General features: G+C 44.4%; 1 protein-coding gene across 4 annotated transcripts in view; it reads left to right on the forward strand.

Moving 5' to 3' along the window:
• The window catches only part of SYT16 (synaptotagmin 16), a 141903-nt gene extending 127249 nt beyond the window's left edge, over positions 1-14654 (forward strand). For 3 of the 4 annotated variants that reach the window (XM_039538802.1, XM_039538801.1, XM_039538799.1), the window contains exons 6-7: positions 358-547; positions 9949-14653. In XM_039538802.1, coding sequence (XP_039394736.1) covers positions 358-547; positions 9949-10262 — 504 coding nt within the window. In that variant the 3' untranslated portion in view covers positions 10263-14653. Of the gene's footprint in view, positions 1-357; positions 548-9948 lie in introns of all 4 variants that reach the window. The other variant, XM_039538800.1, reaches the window with a different exon arrangement.
• The last annotated feature ends 396 nt before the right edge of the window (positions 14655-15050 follow it).

Consider the following 15050-nt stretch of genomic DNA (forward strand, 5'->3'; position numbering starts at 1 on the left):
GATTGTGCTAGACACATTCCATCAGAAAGTCATTTTCAGGGAAATTTACTCTACTTTTGATGTACTGGAGCATATGTTTATCTCAAAGACTTTGATTTACACTGGTAATAACACATTAGTCAGGGCTTCTGGCCTCTAGAGAGAGAATATTGACAGATGTGTTTCTGCAAAGTGATGCTGGAGACTTGTTCCTGCATTTCTATCTTCTGCCCCATTGTTATTCATGCAGATGATTCTTAGTCATTGGCAACTCCTAGGAGAACATCACAACTCTATCCAATGAGACCACAAGGCATACATTAAAGGGGGAGCGGTGTTGAGCATTCCAGAGGGACTCTCTTTGCTCTTTCCCTGCAGAGTGGAGACTCGCAGCTCAGTCTGTCGGCCATCTCGCACAGCGATAGCGCTTCTTCAACACAGTCCCTGTCGCACGGAGGTGTACCAGAGCTGCTGGTGGGACTGTCGTACAATGCGACTACCGGACGGTTGTCAGTAGAGATGATCAAAGGCAGCCATTTCCGCAACCTTGCTATTAACAGGCCGCCCGGTAAGTGAAGTCTCTCGTAATGGCATACCTATTCGATAGAGCCACTGAGCCACAACCTAGTTTTATTTTCTTGATATAGTTTTTGCCACATCAAGCTATCCAATTAAAGCATTTCCCAGTTGAGTCTCTGCACATTTGACTTTTACATTTAATAGTGAAATAAAAAATATTATTCCAAATGCCTGTGCATTTTGAATAAAGTATCTGTCTCTGGTACTGATGTGGCTGCCATTACCATAGTATCAGAGCTCCTCACAATATTTAACGTATTTATCCCAGTGAGGCAAAGAAGTGGTATTAGCCCCATTTTATAGAGGGGAACTGAGGCACGGAACCACTAAGTGATCTGCCCAAGGTCACACAGGAAGCCTGCGGGAAAGCAGGGCTTTGAACCCAGGTCTTTGGACCAGCCATCCTCTCTAATATAAAAAATAAAATTGGAGCCAAGAGAACATACTTAATGCTTTAATTGTGTCTAGTGCTCGTGAAGCGTGACAGGTTCACAGCGATGCTGACCAAACTCTGCGCTTTATTCACTGTGCTTTGCTGCCAATGTGCCTCATTCAAAGCTCCTCTAGGTACCGTCTCTAGGGGCGAGTTCAAACTTCATGGCCCTTCAGTCTTTGGGCTGTCATCTCATCCTAGAACTAGCGTCAATTGAGGAGGTATTTTTGGTGGTGTGGTTACTTGCCCATTGAGAACTGGACATAAGCATCAGACATATACCTGATGGCAACAACATTTGGTCACTATGAACCTGGGCTCAATTTGAACTGGGGATCTATAAATGAAGACTCTTTGGGCTTGAACCTGCAGAGTGGTGCGCACCTTTGGCTCCGATCCACCAAAGCATTTTAGCACACACTTAAATGTAAGCATGTGGGTAGTTCCATTGAAGTACTTAATTGCTTCGCTAGCTTGTGGCCAGAGTGCTCAGAACCTTGCAGGATCAAGCCCTATATCCCATTACCTAATACCCATAGCTAGCCAAGAAATAAGATTTTCTTAAAATTTCAATGAAAATCTTCAAATGTGTTGTGGTCACAGGTCTAGCTGCCCCTTTCTGGGCTCTCGGAGTGCCCCCAACTCAGGTCTTGGGCCTCGTGCTCTTTCCTGCCTGCAGTTCTTCAACTCTTAGACCAGGACCTGGGCTGTACTACCTTGTGTATGAAACAATCTTGTCCTGCAGGTCCAGCTGGTTTCAGGCACCTGTGGTTCTTCCCTTCAAGAGGCAGTGACCAGTGGTATATAGGAACCAAACAGCCTTCTTAAAATTATTATTTGTTTGGCAGTGGGAACAAAGTGTAGGAGAAAAAGGATTTTAAAACAACAGAGTCTGCACACATGTCTATCTTGCCTTGATTCTAATCCTCCCACAAAGGTGACCTCAGCAAGCCTAGCTTCCTCCTACACACCCAGTGGGCCCCTGTGTCTGTCTGGTTTCCCTGTAGCCCTCTGTCCCGCTGAAGGTATTGCAGAGTTTACTTGGTTGACTGGCACCCAGATTAGCCGCACCCAGGTGTGAGTTGCCGCACTGCAAGGCCATCCCCAAGTTACTGCGTCCTCACTGGTACTGCACTCACCTGTGTGTGTGTGACTGGCACTTCCAGGGCCATATCCCATGGTTCTTTGTGCTGCAATAAGCTGAGCCATTTTGTGGTTCGTTCCCACTGCGGCAGAACGTGTCTGTCCTTCTGGATGCACGGAGGGAATTGTGGGAAGGCACTGGAGGACTGTCATCATTCGCATGGTTTAGCTTGCATCTTCGCTGCAAACTGGACAGCTTCCAGCCCAGGTTCTAACCCCACTCCCAGCCAGGCCAGGTATCCAAAGCTTACAACATCTCCAAACCTGGGATCAGAGGTTTTTCTGTGTGAATGGTAGCGGGGGTTGGCCTAAAACTTGGGTGAGAGCCTAGGTTAACTGCAGTGAAGACATACCTGAGATGATGTTGTTTTGAAACCTGCCCAAGTTCTTTGTTTTCATGTTTGCAGGGCCCTGGTTATTGCTGATTAAACCAGTTTTGTAGGCCTATTGGAGACTCTGACAGTGTCAGCAAAGCAAATAAGTCTGTCAGTGTCCCTTAGCACTTAAGTATTTGCTAATAAGTGGCTATCTTGAGCCCTTCTCCCACTTCCTGCCTGTGTCCAGACAGCTCACTATTGAATTAAATCAATATATTCATACAATAAACACCATCCCTGTGGCCAGGCCCGCATACAATATTCATAATTTACTGCAGAGGAGTTCCATATCCATCACAATAGCTTCCCCATCCAAAGTCAGATCATTATTTTCTGTTCTATACTGTACTTGCTTGCCTGGAAAATTCCTGGTAATGTGATGTCAGGGAAAAACCTATCAAAAAGAGAGCAAAAGGGGTTGGGAAAAGGGAACACTTGGCTCCAAACCCCAGGCTAGAAACTGCAGTCGTCACCACTGCCGGCACTCCAGTGAAGCAGTATGAGATGCAGGCTGCTGCTCTGACTAGGGTGCTGTTCATTGGATGAGATATTAAACCAAGCCTCCTTTGCCAGGTAGAAACTAAGAATCCCATCTTGTTTTTGAAGAGCAGGGAGATAGCCGTAGAGTCCTGGCCAATATTTCTTCTCTCAGTTAAACGTGTTCTGGGGTCCATTGCTGTGAGAGGTATTTTTGAAATGCATAACAGGAGCTTCAAGCATAACGGGGCTTTGTGAAGGGCTTTGGGACAGCTAATGTAAAAGGCAGTGGAAAACCAAACCACTATGCAATGCGCACTGTGCATGCGAGAAGACATTGAGAGAGAGAGAGCGCGCATGGAGTGCAGGAGAGAGATACGTGCTGCACGTAACCTCCCATGTCGTAGCCCCCGCCAGCTTAGTAGCTGTCGAAAGAAGTGTAATGTTTACTCTCCAGATGGCATTGGGCAGATGCTCAGGGGAGGCAGCATGAGGGAAAGAATCTTTCCCACCCCCTGCGTGCACACAGACTGCATAGTAGCTGCAGAGCCATTCCATGCATACTACTGCAGTTCAGTGCTTCATGTGTAATGAAAGAGGTGCCGGGGCTACGAGTGACCAGGCCCAGGGGTGCCGGGGCTACGAGCGACCATGCCCAGGGGTGCCGGGGCTACGAGCGACCAAGTTCAGAGGTGCCAGGGCTCAGCACTGGCACAAATTAAGCTTTGCTGTAGTCCAGTGGCTTTAGTATCCTCTGCTGCCTATTGGTCAATCCACACCCACCCACCGCCCTCACCAGAGTGTATGGGACACAGCAGGAGGAGCTACACAGCAGTGAATCGTCCAGTCCAACCCTACCATGTTCTGTCCTCACTCCAACCCGGCTCTCTGCCCCATTGAGGGCCCTCCATAACTGAGCTCCAAGCCTCATGTGGCTTGCATGCCCCCTGCATGGCTCCCCAAATCCACAGTGGATCTGGTGCCTGGGGAGGCCCCCACACCTGCAGAGGCAGACCCTACATGTTATTTAGAGGGCAGCATCTTGGAGCCTGCAAAAGCCGTAAGAGAGAGTTTTTTGGGCAAGGAAAGAGTGTTTTTTTTCCCCCTGGATTTATCTTGTGCATCCCAAAACCTTCAAAACAAAATGTTGTAGAGAGCTGAACTGAGTCAGTTAAATATTGCAGCCTCCCTTATTTATCCTTCAAAAATGACAGTGATCCATCAGTGTTAATTTTTTTTAAATCTCAACATTATGATGCACGTGAGCAGTTTTTTGCTGCTTGAATTTCTGACGCAGCATCTCCCGAGAAGGACTCAGAAGTGGCATTTGAAGGTAGTTTTGGTCCAAGATAGAACTTCAGGAATTGTCCACCTGGACTTGCTGGGCTGCAGGCCTGAGTCTGCAGTCGTTACTCGTGTTAGTAGTTCCATTAACTCCACTGGACACCCTGGGAATACAAACAAAAGTAAGGGCTGCAGCATCAGGCCTTAAGTGATCCCTGTATCTATACCTGTTGTTACCAGCAAGGCAAAGAAAGGGCTGGCAGAGCCCTGAGGAGTTTGGTTGGATAGCTAACAGGCTGGTGGTGTCCGGGAGCTGACGTCTCATTGAGCACGTCTCTCTCCCGCTGAAGCAGGGGTTTTACAAGGTGACTCACAGTTCCGGACACCCTGAGAAAGTGTCACACAAGTGTTTTTTCTTTAGTATGTCCCTTTTTCCATGATGGCCCTCTCCGTATTTTAACGCTGATGATGTATGTATGATATGTATCTTGTTTTATTTAGTCCTCCTAAAACTCATCAGCTTGTGCTCATGTTTCCAGCCATTATAGAAGAGAAGAACTTATCCTTCTTTCCTTCCATGTTCTAGTCACACTATTTTACTGGGCCCCTGGGATGGTTCTGGGGTTGATATTTTAGTCTCCTAGGGTGTTTTCCTCAAAAACCCGGTATTCTCACTTAAGTGGGGGTATTTTACAGTGAGTGACAGCTGGGACCTGCTGCCTTGATAAATGCCCTTGTCTTATTTATTATTGTTATAATTTGTACTGGGGTAGTGTCTAGGACCGGCACCCCATTGTGCCAGGTACTGTACAGACAGAACAAAAGGACAGCTCCTGCCCCAAAGAGCTTGTAACCCTCTGCCAGACATTTCCTGCTGCTCTGTTTGACTTCTCTCCTTCCAAGCACAATCTTAATTCTTTCCCTCTGTGCATTTCTTGTGGGGTTCATATTAATGTATAATGCCCCTTGTCAAACACTATTGTTCTGACTTCCCCTCTGGTAAGAATAACCCTCACAGCCTTTCAGCAAGTGCAGAATTAATCACACATGATAATTACAGCCGTACATGATCATTATCATACCAGCAGCATATTAACCCCATTAAACAAACACAATAGCATTAATGTTAGAAAAGAGAGGGCGGAGGAGAGAGAGAGAGAATGAACAAATCAAAATTGGAAAGGGAAAAGCTCCTCAAATCGAGATTTAACGGCTGATGAACAAAAACCAATCGGTGTTATGAGTAGTGGGGGCAAGAAGTACAGAGGATACCGCAGATTATCTAGCTAAGAACTTCTATGATCCTCGTCACCATGGTATCAAAGTGCCTCACGATCATTAACAGATTTTATCCTTTTGACACCCTGGTGAGGCAAGGAAGTCCTGTTATCCCTACCTCGGGAACTGAACGACAGGGTAGATTAATTGACTCACCCAAGGTCACACAGAAAGTCCATGGCTGAGCCAAGAATTGAACCTAGGTTTCGAGAGTCTCGGTCGAGTGCCCCGCCACTAAAAGATCCTTCCTATCTTGCACAGTGTTTGCCTGGGGTGAGGTGACCAAAACAAGGAGGACTAGGAGATAGCGCCAAGTGTGACCTCGGTATCACAGTCCTGATTTGCTTTAGGAGGAGCTTGAAATGTTGACTGGTCTTAAATTTTAGCTGTTGCCTGTTGTGTTTACACCTTCATTAATTATTTCCCGTGTGAATTAAGAGCTCTCTTTCATAGGAATTTGAACAGGGAGAGGTGTGAATCTAGAAAAGCCTGGGACCAAATTTGGGTTAAATTATGAGAATGCATAAGTCATTAGCACAAAACCTTTTCCCTGGGCATATTTTACCACTCAAACAAGTGACACAGCTCCCTATGCTCACCGCTGTCAATTAAGATTCGGGTACCCCCACACAATCATTTGAAACCAGTCAAAACTTCTCCAGCCCCTTCTAGGGGTTACCTAGTAGATTTTGTAGCCCCCTCTGGATAGTTAGTCATGCCATGACCCCTCAGGAGAATCATATGGTCCAGTAAATGAGCTAAAATGGCAGTTGACTATAATTCATATTAGTTTTAGGTGTCAGGGTTTTTATGGAATCCTTCAAGAAATATCACCAGTTTCAGGTGAGAAGTAAAGTAGGGTTTTTGCCTTGCCTTCTGTCTGTTAAAAAACCATTCTCTAGTGCCGGGGATAATTTGTAGAACATAAGGAGACCATAAGATGGTAGGCAGTAAAAGTCCACACAGTTCCAAAGATGACCATCTGTGGATGTACACCAACATTCTGGTCGCTGGACTGGGAACCTCTAGAGCAAAAAGCTAGAACTGCTACAGGTTCAGCCAAGCTCTGTAGGTCGGATGCTATCCAGACTCGTATCATCTGCAGATCAGGCAACATGCACTCACCAGTGAGTTACAGACATAGTTACAACTAGTTGCTTTGCCAGGGGAAAAAAAAAAGAGAGAGACTGTGTTAATTAATCCTTCAGCATCCCTTTATTCTCCACCCCTGATTTTGCCCCCAAATAACCCTTAGAATCTGATGGTGGGTGATCAGCATAGCTGAAAATCAAGCGGTAAATTCATTAAATTTTGGCAAGTGCATAGAGATTTTGCGTGGGAAGTGCAGTGGAAGTTCAAATGATTATTATACGCCCAGAAGTCAATGGTGCCCAGTAACTTCGCTTAACTCAATTATTTTAAATATGTAAGAAATATAAAAAAGCAGAATCTGTACTACAGACTCACATCTTGGAAAATAAAAAGCAAAGTTCTATTTGAGTTAAAGGAATGCATTTGCAGCTGGATATATATTGATTCCAGCATCAGCTTCATTGCAATGTCTTTAAAACAAGCCAAAAGATTTTTTCCAAAGGTGTGTACAAGAGTATAAACTGGTCCCCAGGGTAAAATCTTATTAAGCCCAAGTTTCAGGTGGAGGTGAATGTTTGCGGCAAATCTGCAACAAACCTGAAGAACAGGATTTATAAGGGATGTGCTGATAGGTCATAAAATAAAGCAGCACTAATGGGTGCTAACCCAATAAGCAAAGAAATGAAAGCTTTAAGTGCTGTTGTCATTGGGCTACAGCTGAGTTACTATTTGTGTTGCTGAGCATAATTCCCTCCACAAGCTGTATAGTAATGTTGATTTGATACACTCATTGCCATCTGTTAATGTAACACAATGGGCATGCTAAACTCTAGATCTAGAGTGGAGACATTAGGGATTTCCTCTGACACTTCATTCACAGTGTCACTGTCTCACTCTCTGGGGTTGACAGGTGAGCAAAAAAACCTGCTTCTTCTTGCCTGAAGCATTGATAGTGAAGTTTCCCGTCTCTTGAAAGGACGGACACTTAGCGCATCCAGAGAAGAATCTATATTATGCTTTAGTTGCATGAGCTCTTTCCCAGAGCAAATGTTAGTGCTGCTTCTCCTAGGGACTGGGTGGTTCAGTGAGCGAAGCATGCTGCAGCCAGCTGGTTTCAAATCCTGTCTGACTTCACAGGGTGAAATTATATGGGTGTTCTCATGCTAGAACCCACTGGTCATTCGTGCACCTTAGTTGTAGGGGAACCTCCAAATGTCTAGACTCTGAGGTTGTCCAGAACCTACCTTAAGTATCCCAGTGAGGATTTCAGTCATTTCCTTTTGGCCTCTGTTGGGTTCAGTTGACGTAAATGTAGTCTCAGGGACTACTAGACTAAGAATAGAGCCATTGTACCTAGTTCCTAACTGGAACTCATTTAAAAATTTTCATCTGGCATTTCGACCGGGGAAACTGCCCCGCCCTAAAACCAAACTTTCTGCAGCAAGGGCATGTTCGTATAAGGGCAGAACTTCCCCCCAAAATTTCCTGAAACTTTCTCCCCCAACCAGTTCTAATATCAAGAAGCCCCCGTAGTACCCTGAGCAGTGGCCAGAGCCTCTGGCTTCATCTTGACACATTTCTATGCTTTGTCAGTACAGACACCCACAAGGTAAAATAAACTAAAATCCGCATGTATAACACCAGGAACCCTGTGCTGATTGTTTTGTTCGGTCTCGTATGATGTCCAGCTAAAAAAAAAAAAACACCCCAAACTCTGTTTTGTTTTTAATGTATCTGAAGCTTCTGCACGATTCAGTTTGTGTGCCACCAAAATCGCAAGCCATCCCACAGAAAGTAGGCTTCAGCTTTCAGTAAAGTACATGGGACCTGTAGTCTGCTTCGTGCCACATGGACTATTCACGTTTCTTGTATTTAAGTGGGTTTTTTTCCTTCCCAGCCACAATCAGCAAACTATTTCATGACAGAATAAATTGCTCTCCTTTTCTCTCTATGGAGAAGATACTTGTTGGCAAGCTTTACTTTGTCTCTAGTGTGATGTTGGCAGCCAAATTGCCATAGCTAGCTGGTGATAGGGCTGAACTTTTCCTGCAATAACCTGATAGCTGTACAGCTGTGCAGACTCACAATTTACTCCTCAATTGTCAGTTTCCTGACAGCTTTTTTCAGTGGAACAGTCTGAGGAATGGAGAGCCCTGCTTTTGAGCTACAGAAGTGTTTTCACACCTGAAGTGTAATTTCACACCTTGTGTTTCTCAGCAGATAAGTGCGTAACATAGCACATCAAACAGGAATAGAAAAGGATAGACGTGCTGTAGGAAGGAGACAGTGAGTTGTAATTTATTTCCTATCTTCAGTGCACTCCGAGGTGATATTAAATTGCAGAACCTTGGTCTTTGATGTTTAAAAAGGTTAGAGCTGGGGCGACCTGGCAAAGTGACCTGCAAATAGGAATAGGTTGTAAACTTGCACTGAGCAGGATTTGTGGGATGATGAGATGAGATTGGGGATTTTGACTGTAGAAAGCACATGATGTTAGTGGTGGTATTATCATAGGATCATGGAAACGTAGGACTGGAAGGGACCTCAAGAAGTCAAGTCCAGCCCCCTGCACAGCTGTAATGTAGTTAATACAGAAATCTGTACACTAAAGAATTTGAACAGTGAATGAAATTGACCTTGATTCTGCTGCACTCAGGAGGAAAAGCAAAAAGAGGATTTTATTGCAAGCTTGGGACAAATCTTGAAGTCCTTACTTAAGGCCAGATCATGCCACTGCATGCGGATGCCTCCTCTCCCATAAGAAAGAGAAGAGTGGTCAGCAGCCTCCATGGAACCTGCCTCCCCCTTTCAGGAACCTATGAAGGGCTGTCTATGGGGTCATGATCTGTCCAGGATAATAGGTAGTAGTTGCCTCCTTTTAATGGGGAGTCATGAGAGGCACGTGTAGCCAGGGTGGGCCCTGGTGGAGCAATTCCAATGGAGCCATGCTGCCAGGAAATGGAGGAAGGGGTGCTGGGACCTCAGCTGGAGCGGCGATTCCATGGAGATGGTCATGGCCTCCCAGTGGGACCTGCAGGGTTTAGGGGCTAGACTTGCAGTTTATTACATGAGGCTCAGGGTCAAACCCTGCCTGCCCACCAAGACTGAATGATGAGGAAATCCTCAGAGTTTTCCTCCCTTCTTATGCCCCTCCCCTGGGTTTTATGATGGAAAGGGGTGATCTGACCTTCAGCTTTTACTCAGTGCTTACTCAGACAAAGCTCCCATTTGCTCCACTTGGCCCCTTGATATTCCTTCGCTAGTAGCAACAAAACTAAACGGTTTCTCTTCTCTCTTTTGTCCCAGACACCTACGGAAAACTCTGCCTCCTCAACTCCATGGGCCAGGAGATGTCTCGTTGCAAGACATCCATCCGTCGAGGCCAACCAAACCCCATCTACAAGGAGACGTTCGTCTTCCAAGTTGCCCTGTTCCAGCTTTCTGACGTCACGCTGATGATCTCCATATACAACCGGCGCAGCATGAAGCGCAAGGAGATGATTGGCTGGATTTCTATGGGTCAGAACAGCAGCGGAGAAGAAGAGCAAAACCACTGGCAAGAAATGAAAGAAACAAAAGGGCAGCAGGTCTGCAGGTGGCATAACTTACTGGAATCCTAGTGGTCTCTGAGCTCCTGGGACTGCCCACTGGACCCTCCCATGATCACCTCCCTGAAAGCAGCCATCCCATAGCAAACATTATGAACCAGCCAGGTCTATTTTAACTGAAATTTTAAAACTCAGCGCACTCAGTGAATGTAGGTGCTGGGGCCTGGTGAGCAAATTTACCTGTTGCCTTTGAGGGTTTTCGTACATTTTCTCACCCAAACGATCACCAGAAGGGAAGTGGTTATGAAAAACACAAAGCTACTTTTACCCTCTTGCCGTCAATGCCTCATTGATCTAAATTGCTTTTGATGCTATTTTCTTCTGGTGTCATGTCTTTCTCCCACCTCCATTCCTGTTATTGATGTATGCAAATGTTCTTGATACACAGATGACGTCATTAGTCTAGCACTGCATGCCACTCGCTCTTCCGTTTACTACAGTGTTTCTAAATCCTAGAGATAAACATTTGATACCACTTAAGACTGATTAATATATTTTCAGGTAGCATGGGGAAGCACTAAAGATTTCTCTGTAAACTGTTAAGTGCCTAGAGATTGCCATTACTTTCTTGTATTAGCGATGATCTTATTTACTAGTATTTGAAGTAAGCATGTTTCCTTTCTTGTGCAACCTATACCCCCAGATGTCTGTATGAGGTGATGGGTGTCAGTTTAACATAGTAGTTATATAATGCATGTTTAGATGCCTCCCTGTTTTTTTTAGCTCATGGCTTCTATTTTTGTGAAAACAAAACAACAACAAAAGAGAGAGAGACACCAAAACAAGCTGCACATCTGCCTTTGTGCCTAAACTATGATTATTCTAGATCATTGTTCACTCTTCTTATTTTTTTTCTTAATGTGAGGTTCGCTTGGAAGAGCGATTCTGTGCGTAGTGGGGTTTTGTGTTTATTATCTTTCAATGACTGTGTCAAATCGGCTCCAAGTAAAAATGCTTTTTCAAGCATCCTGTAAAATATTCTAGGGATCTGAAAGTCAAGGTGAATTCTTAACTTCTCTGACATCGCGAGGAGGGATCTGCAGGCCCCATGGTGCTATCACTTCCCCTTGTGCGAACCCGCCTCAAGCAGTGATGTCGATGCACAAGAAGGAATAGAATCCCACTTGCTCTTTTAGAGGTGTTGGCCCTGGAGGGCTAACAGAAGTGAAAAGTATGAGAGTTCACACCTGTATCTGCATACCCACAAAGGGCAGATCTGCTGACGAAGGGGAGGTGATTTTTCCGTAGTCGTTCTTCAGAGCGTAGCGACACTTTCAGTTTTAATCTTTTTCCTGCCTTCGAAGTGAGTTAAAGCCAGGGCAGGCAGTAGATAGGGGAAGAAGGCTAATTTTGTTTCTTGATTATTGATGGATCCAGTGCTAGCTGTTGCCGAGTAATAGGAGCCAGGATCCTAGTGCACAGAGCCATGCAACGATTGTACTGGTCTTACCAGATGAAGATAGGTGCGAGATCCCTAAATAATTTCAAGTAACACCTATTGCACAGTCTCCAACTTAAACCCTTCAGCTGGCGTCTCTCCATTCCTATTGACCATAGTGAAGCACAAAAATACTCGGCTGCAAAAGGCTTTCAGATTTGATTCATAGTTTCTCTTTTTCTTTGTTTCCCCCACTTATAGAGAATTAGGGCCAAATTCTGCTCTGTGGCACCACTTCGAGTTTCACTGGCTTCACTGGGGCTATTCAGGGCCTAACATAAGCCTCAGCCTTGGGCTGCATCTGAGCTATGGTCATTGCATCTCAGGTAATGGTGGGAGGACAGCTGGCTGGGGTCAGCGCTGTCCCCACAAGGCCAGTCCAGCAGATGGGAATTGCCAGCATGAGGGCCAAACAGTCTTTCCTCTGGCTGTGCTTCTGTTCTGCTATATTAGCTCCTTTGCACCTGGAGATTCTCCCTTGTGGGAGGAATATCCTCCGCTCCCTAGTTAAGCTGGCATTACAGCTGCTGTCCAGTGCACCACTGGAGCAGCACAAAGCAGCCAGAGCTGGATCTGTCCCATGTAATCTAGCAAACAAATTCCTTTTTGGCTGCAATGCTAATGCTATTGAATCACTGACTGAAAGGAAAAAGGAGTTCAGCTGAGCAGTTAAGTGATAAATCCTGCAGTCTGCGGCTTATTACATGTTTCTAATGTACTTCTCTTCAGGATAAAAGCACAGTAAATGGCCCTGCTTAATGGCAGTAGTTACTGTGTTTAGGTATGTTTTGTAATTTTTGCATCATTTTTCTCTGACCTGCACAAAATGTACATACTAGTGTTTTTTTAATAACTGTTCTATGTGCGATGTGTGAATAATACTGAACTTATAGCATTTTGCTTATTAACCTACTGCACATGCAAAATGCGATATGTGATTATATAATTCTAAAGGGCGATTAAATATTGATACAAAGTTTCAGCCACTAGTGGAGATACACATGATTATATATCTGTGGTGTTTTTAAACTCCATTCGCACGCAGCCTTGGAAAAGATGATTTTTCAGAGGAATGAAGATAACTGGTTTGGGACTTCCGCAACATTTCACACCAAGATCCATTTTGAAGTTACATTATAAAGGGAAACTGATTTTAAAATATATATACACTATAGAAAAGAGTTGGCCACAGTACAGCAAAATATGTAATTTAATCAAAACGATTAATTTTTCATACTTGGCTAAGGTATTTGGGGTTAGGCATAGTTTTTTTGTAACAATTGTTATGGCAGTGATTTTTCGTGGTACCTTCCAAGGAAAATTGCTCAACGGTTAAATGGGTGCCAAGAATTATTTAAACCCTGTTAATCAATAGAATGGTTCAGTCCAGAGCATCACGTTTTTGTGGTTCATCTAGTTTCTGCTGAAATGTGGAGAAATTTTAGTAGCATTGGAGCAGACTTCCCTGTCAGTGCTTCCTCTGACAGGTTTATGTTCTTTTTTTGTTGCACTACTATTAATGACTTGCTTCTCTAATTTTTCTGTTGAGATTAAGCTGATTATTCAGCAGCAGCATGTTCCCACCTGAGCCAATGTCCCCTGTCCTACCTGGCTCTTTGCAGAGATGTCTTGGATTCGGTTATTACTCGTATTGATGAAGTTGACCTTGTGCTCACATTCTGTATTGTGCAAAGCTGACTTCAATTTGTCATTTCTCTAACCTCTTTCCCCCCACAAAAGTGGCTGAGGAGGTTGGTAGATGAGTCTTTGGAAATGCTTCCATTTCTTGACACCACCTTTTGATGCATTTTATTCGGATGTCTGCTCAGCACTTAGCTCAGAAATGGCAATGACTGTAGGCCTGTACTTCTGTGCTCTCCATTCCTGGGGGGATAGAGGATCCTGTGATGCAGAGAGAGGAAGAGAGATACCAATCCTTGATCCCACAGGACCCCAGGGCAGGGCTTGGCTAGGGCTGCAGAACACCCAGTGAAGTGCAGCAAATGGTGGGCCAAGGTTGAGTTGCTATAGTGTCAGTTCACAGTGACTTCCCCTTATGCTCTCGTTTTTCAATAATCTGTCCCCCATTTAGCCCTGTTGACCAGACTCTTTGTATTCTTAAAAGGGGAGGAACTAATTGCACCACTCGAGCCAAGCATGCTGTGGGTAGGTTCTCTGAAAACATCACTTGATCTCTACCAGTCCACCTCTCCCGGTTGTGACCTCTTCCTTTCTGGGGTCTCTCCTCAGCAGAAACTGCCCGTCATGGTAGAATCTCTGCTTTGTTTTTGTTTTGTTTTTTTATGTGCACCAGTGACAAATCGGGTGAGCCACCAAATGTATTTTCTCTTATAGTAATGCTGAATTTTAATTGAGATCCCCAGAGATGAGTCTGAGGGCTTGTCTTCATATGAAAGCTAATCTGAATAAGGTAGTGTGTGAATATAAAGAGAATTAACTACTCGGATAAACTCCTTGCATGGATACTCTTATTCTAGAATAAGAGTGCCTTATTCTGAACTATAGTGTAATCCAGTGCGTTAAAATAATACAGAATAAAGCATTCTTATTCTAGAATAAACTCCATGTGCAGACGTTCTTATCCAGAATAACTCTACTTATAGACAGGTTTCAGAGTGGTAGCTGTGTTGGTCTGTATCAGCAAAAACAACTAGGCGTCCTAATAAATTTGTTAGTCTCTAAAGTGCCACAAGGACTCCTCGTTGTTTCTACTTATAGAGAAGCCCTAATCTGTTAATGAACTGGACCCCAGAGCTGCCTATTTGCAAAGGTTTTGTCTGGATGGTCTCACACTCTCTTAGATTGTTTTAGATTTTTTCCATCAATGCCTTAATTACTTTCGGCAGTTATTTCTCTACCTTGGCCTGTGTTACCCCGGGATTCTGTTGTGCTACAGCTTTGTTCCTGTAATGCTCTGAGTTTCCTCTGTTTTCCTTGGGGGCTAATGTTTCAGTGGTTACAGTCTCTTGGATCTGCAGACAATACGCGGATGTATTTTTAGCTCCTGCAGATCCTACGAAGCAGCTTGATGCTTTTACATAATTGACTGATATTCAGTCATAAATGTCTTCAGATGTTCTTGAACTCAAAGAACTAAACACTGCCAGCTGCTATTGATTTTTTCCTTCAGCGCAGAGTCTCAGGTGACATCTTGCGGAGGGAGAGGGTTTCCTTTGGTGGCAGGCCTCTATTCTTCAGATACAGCTGGTGATGACCTTGGAGCCGGCTTTCTTTGTTGCTGCTGTTGTTTTTTTTTGTCAGTCCCACAGTTGTTATCAACTTTAATACGATAACCGGTGAGCAAAAAGATGAAGTGAAGCAATCTGTTATTCTTCAACATG

The sequence above is a fragment of the Mauremys reevesii genome, linkage group 4 (genome assembly GCF_016161935.1).
Source record: "Mauremys reevesii isolate NIE-2019 linkage group 4, ASM1616193v1, whole genome shotgun sequence".
Lineage (NCBI taxonomy): Eukaryota > Metazoa > Chordata > Testudines > Geoemydidae > Mauremys > Mauremys reevesii.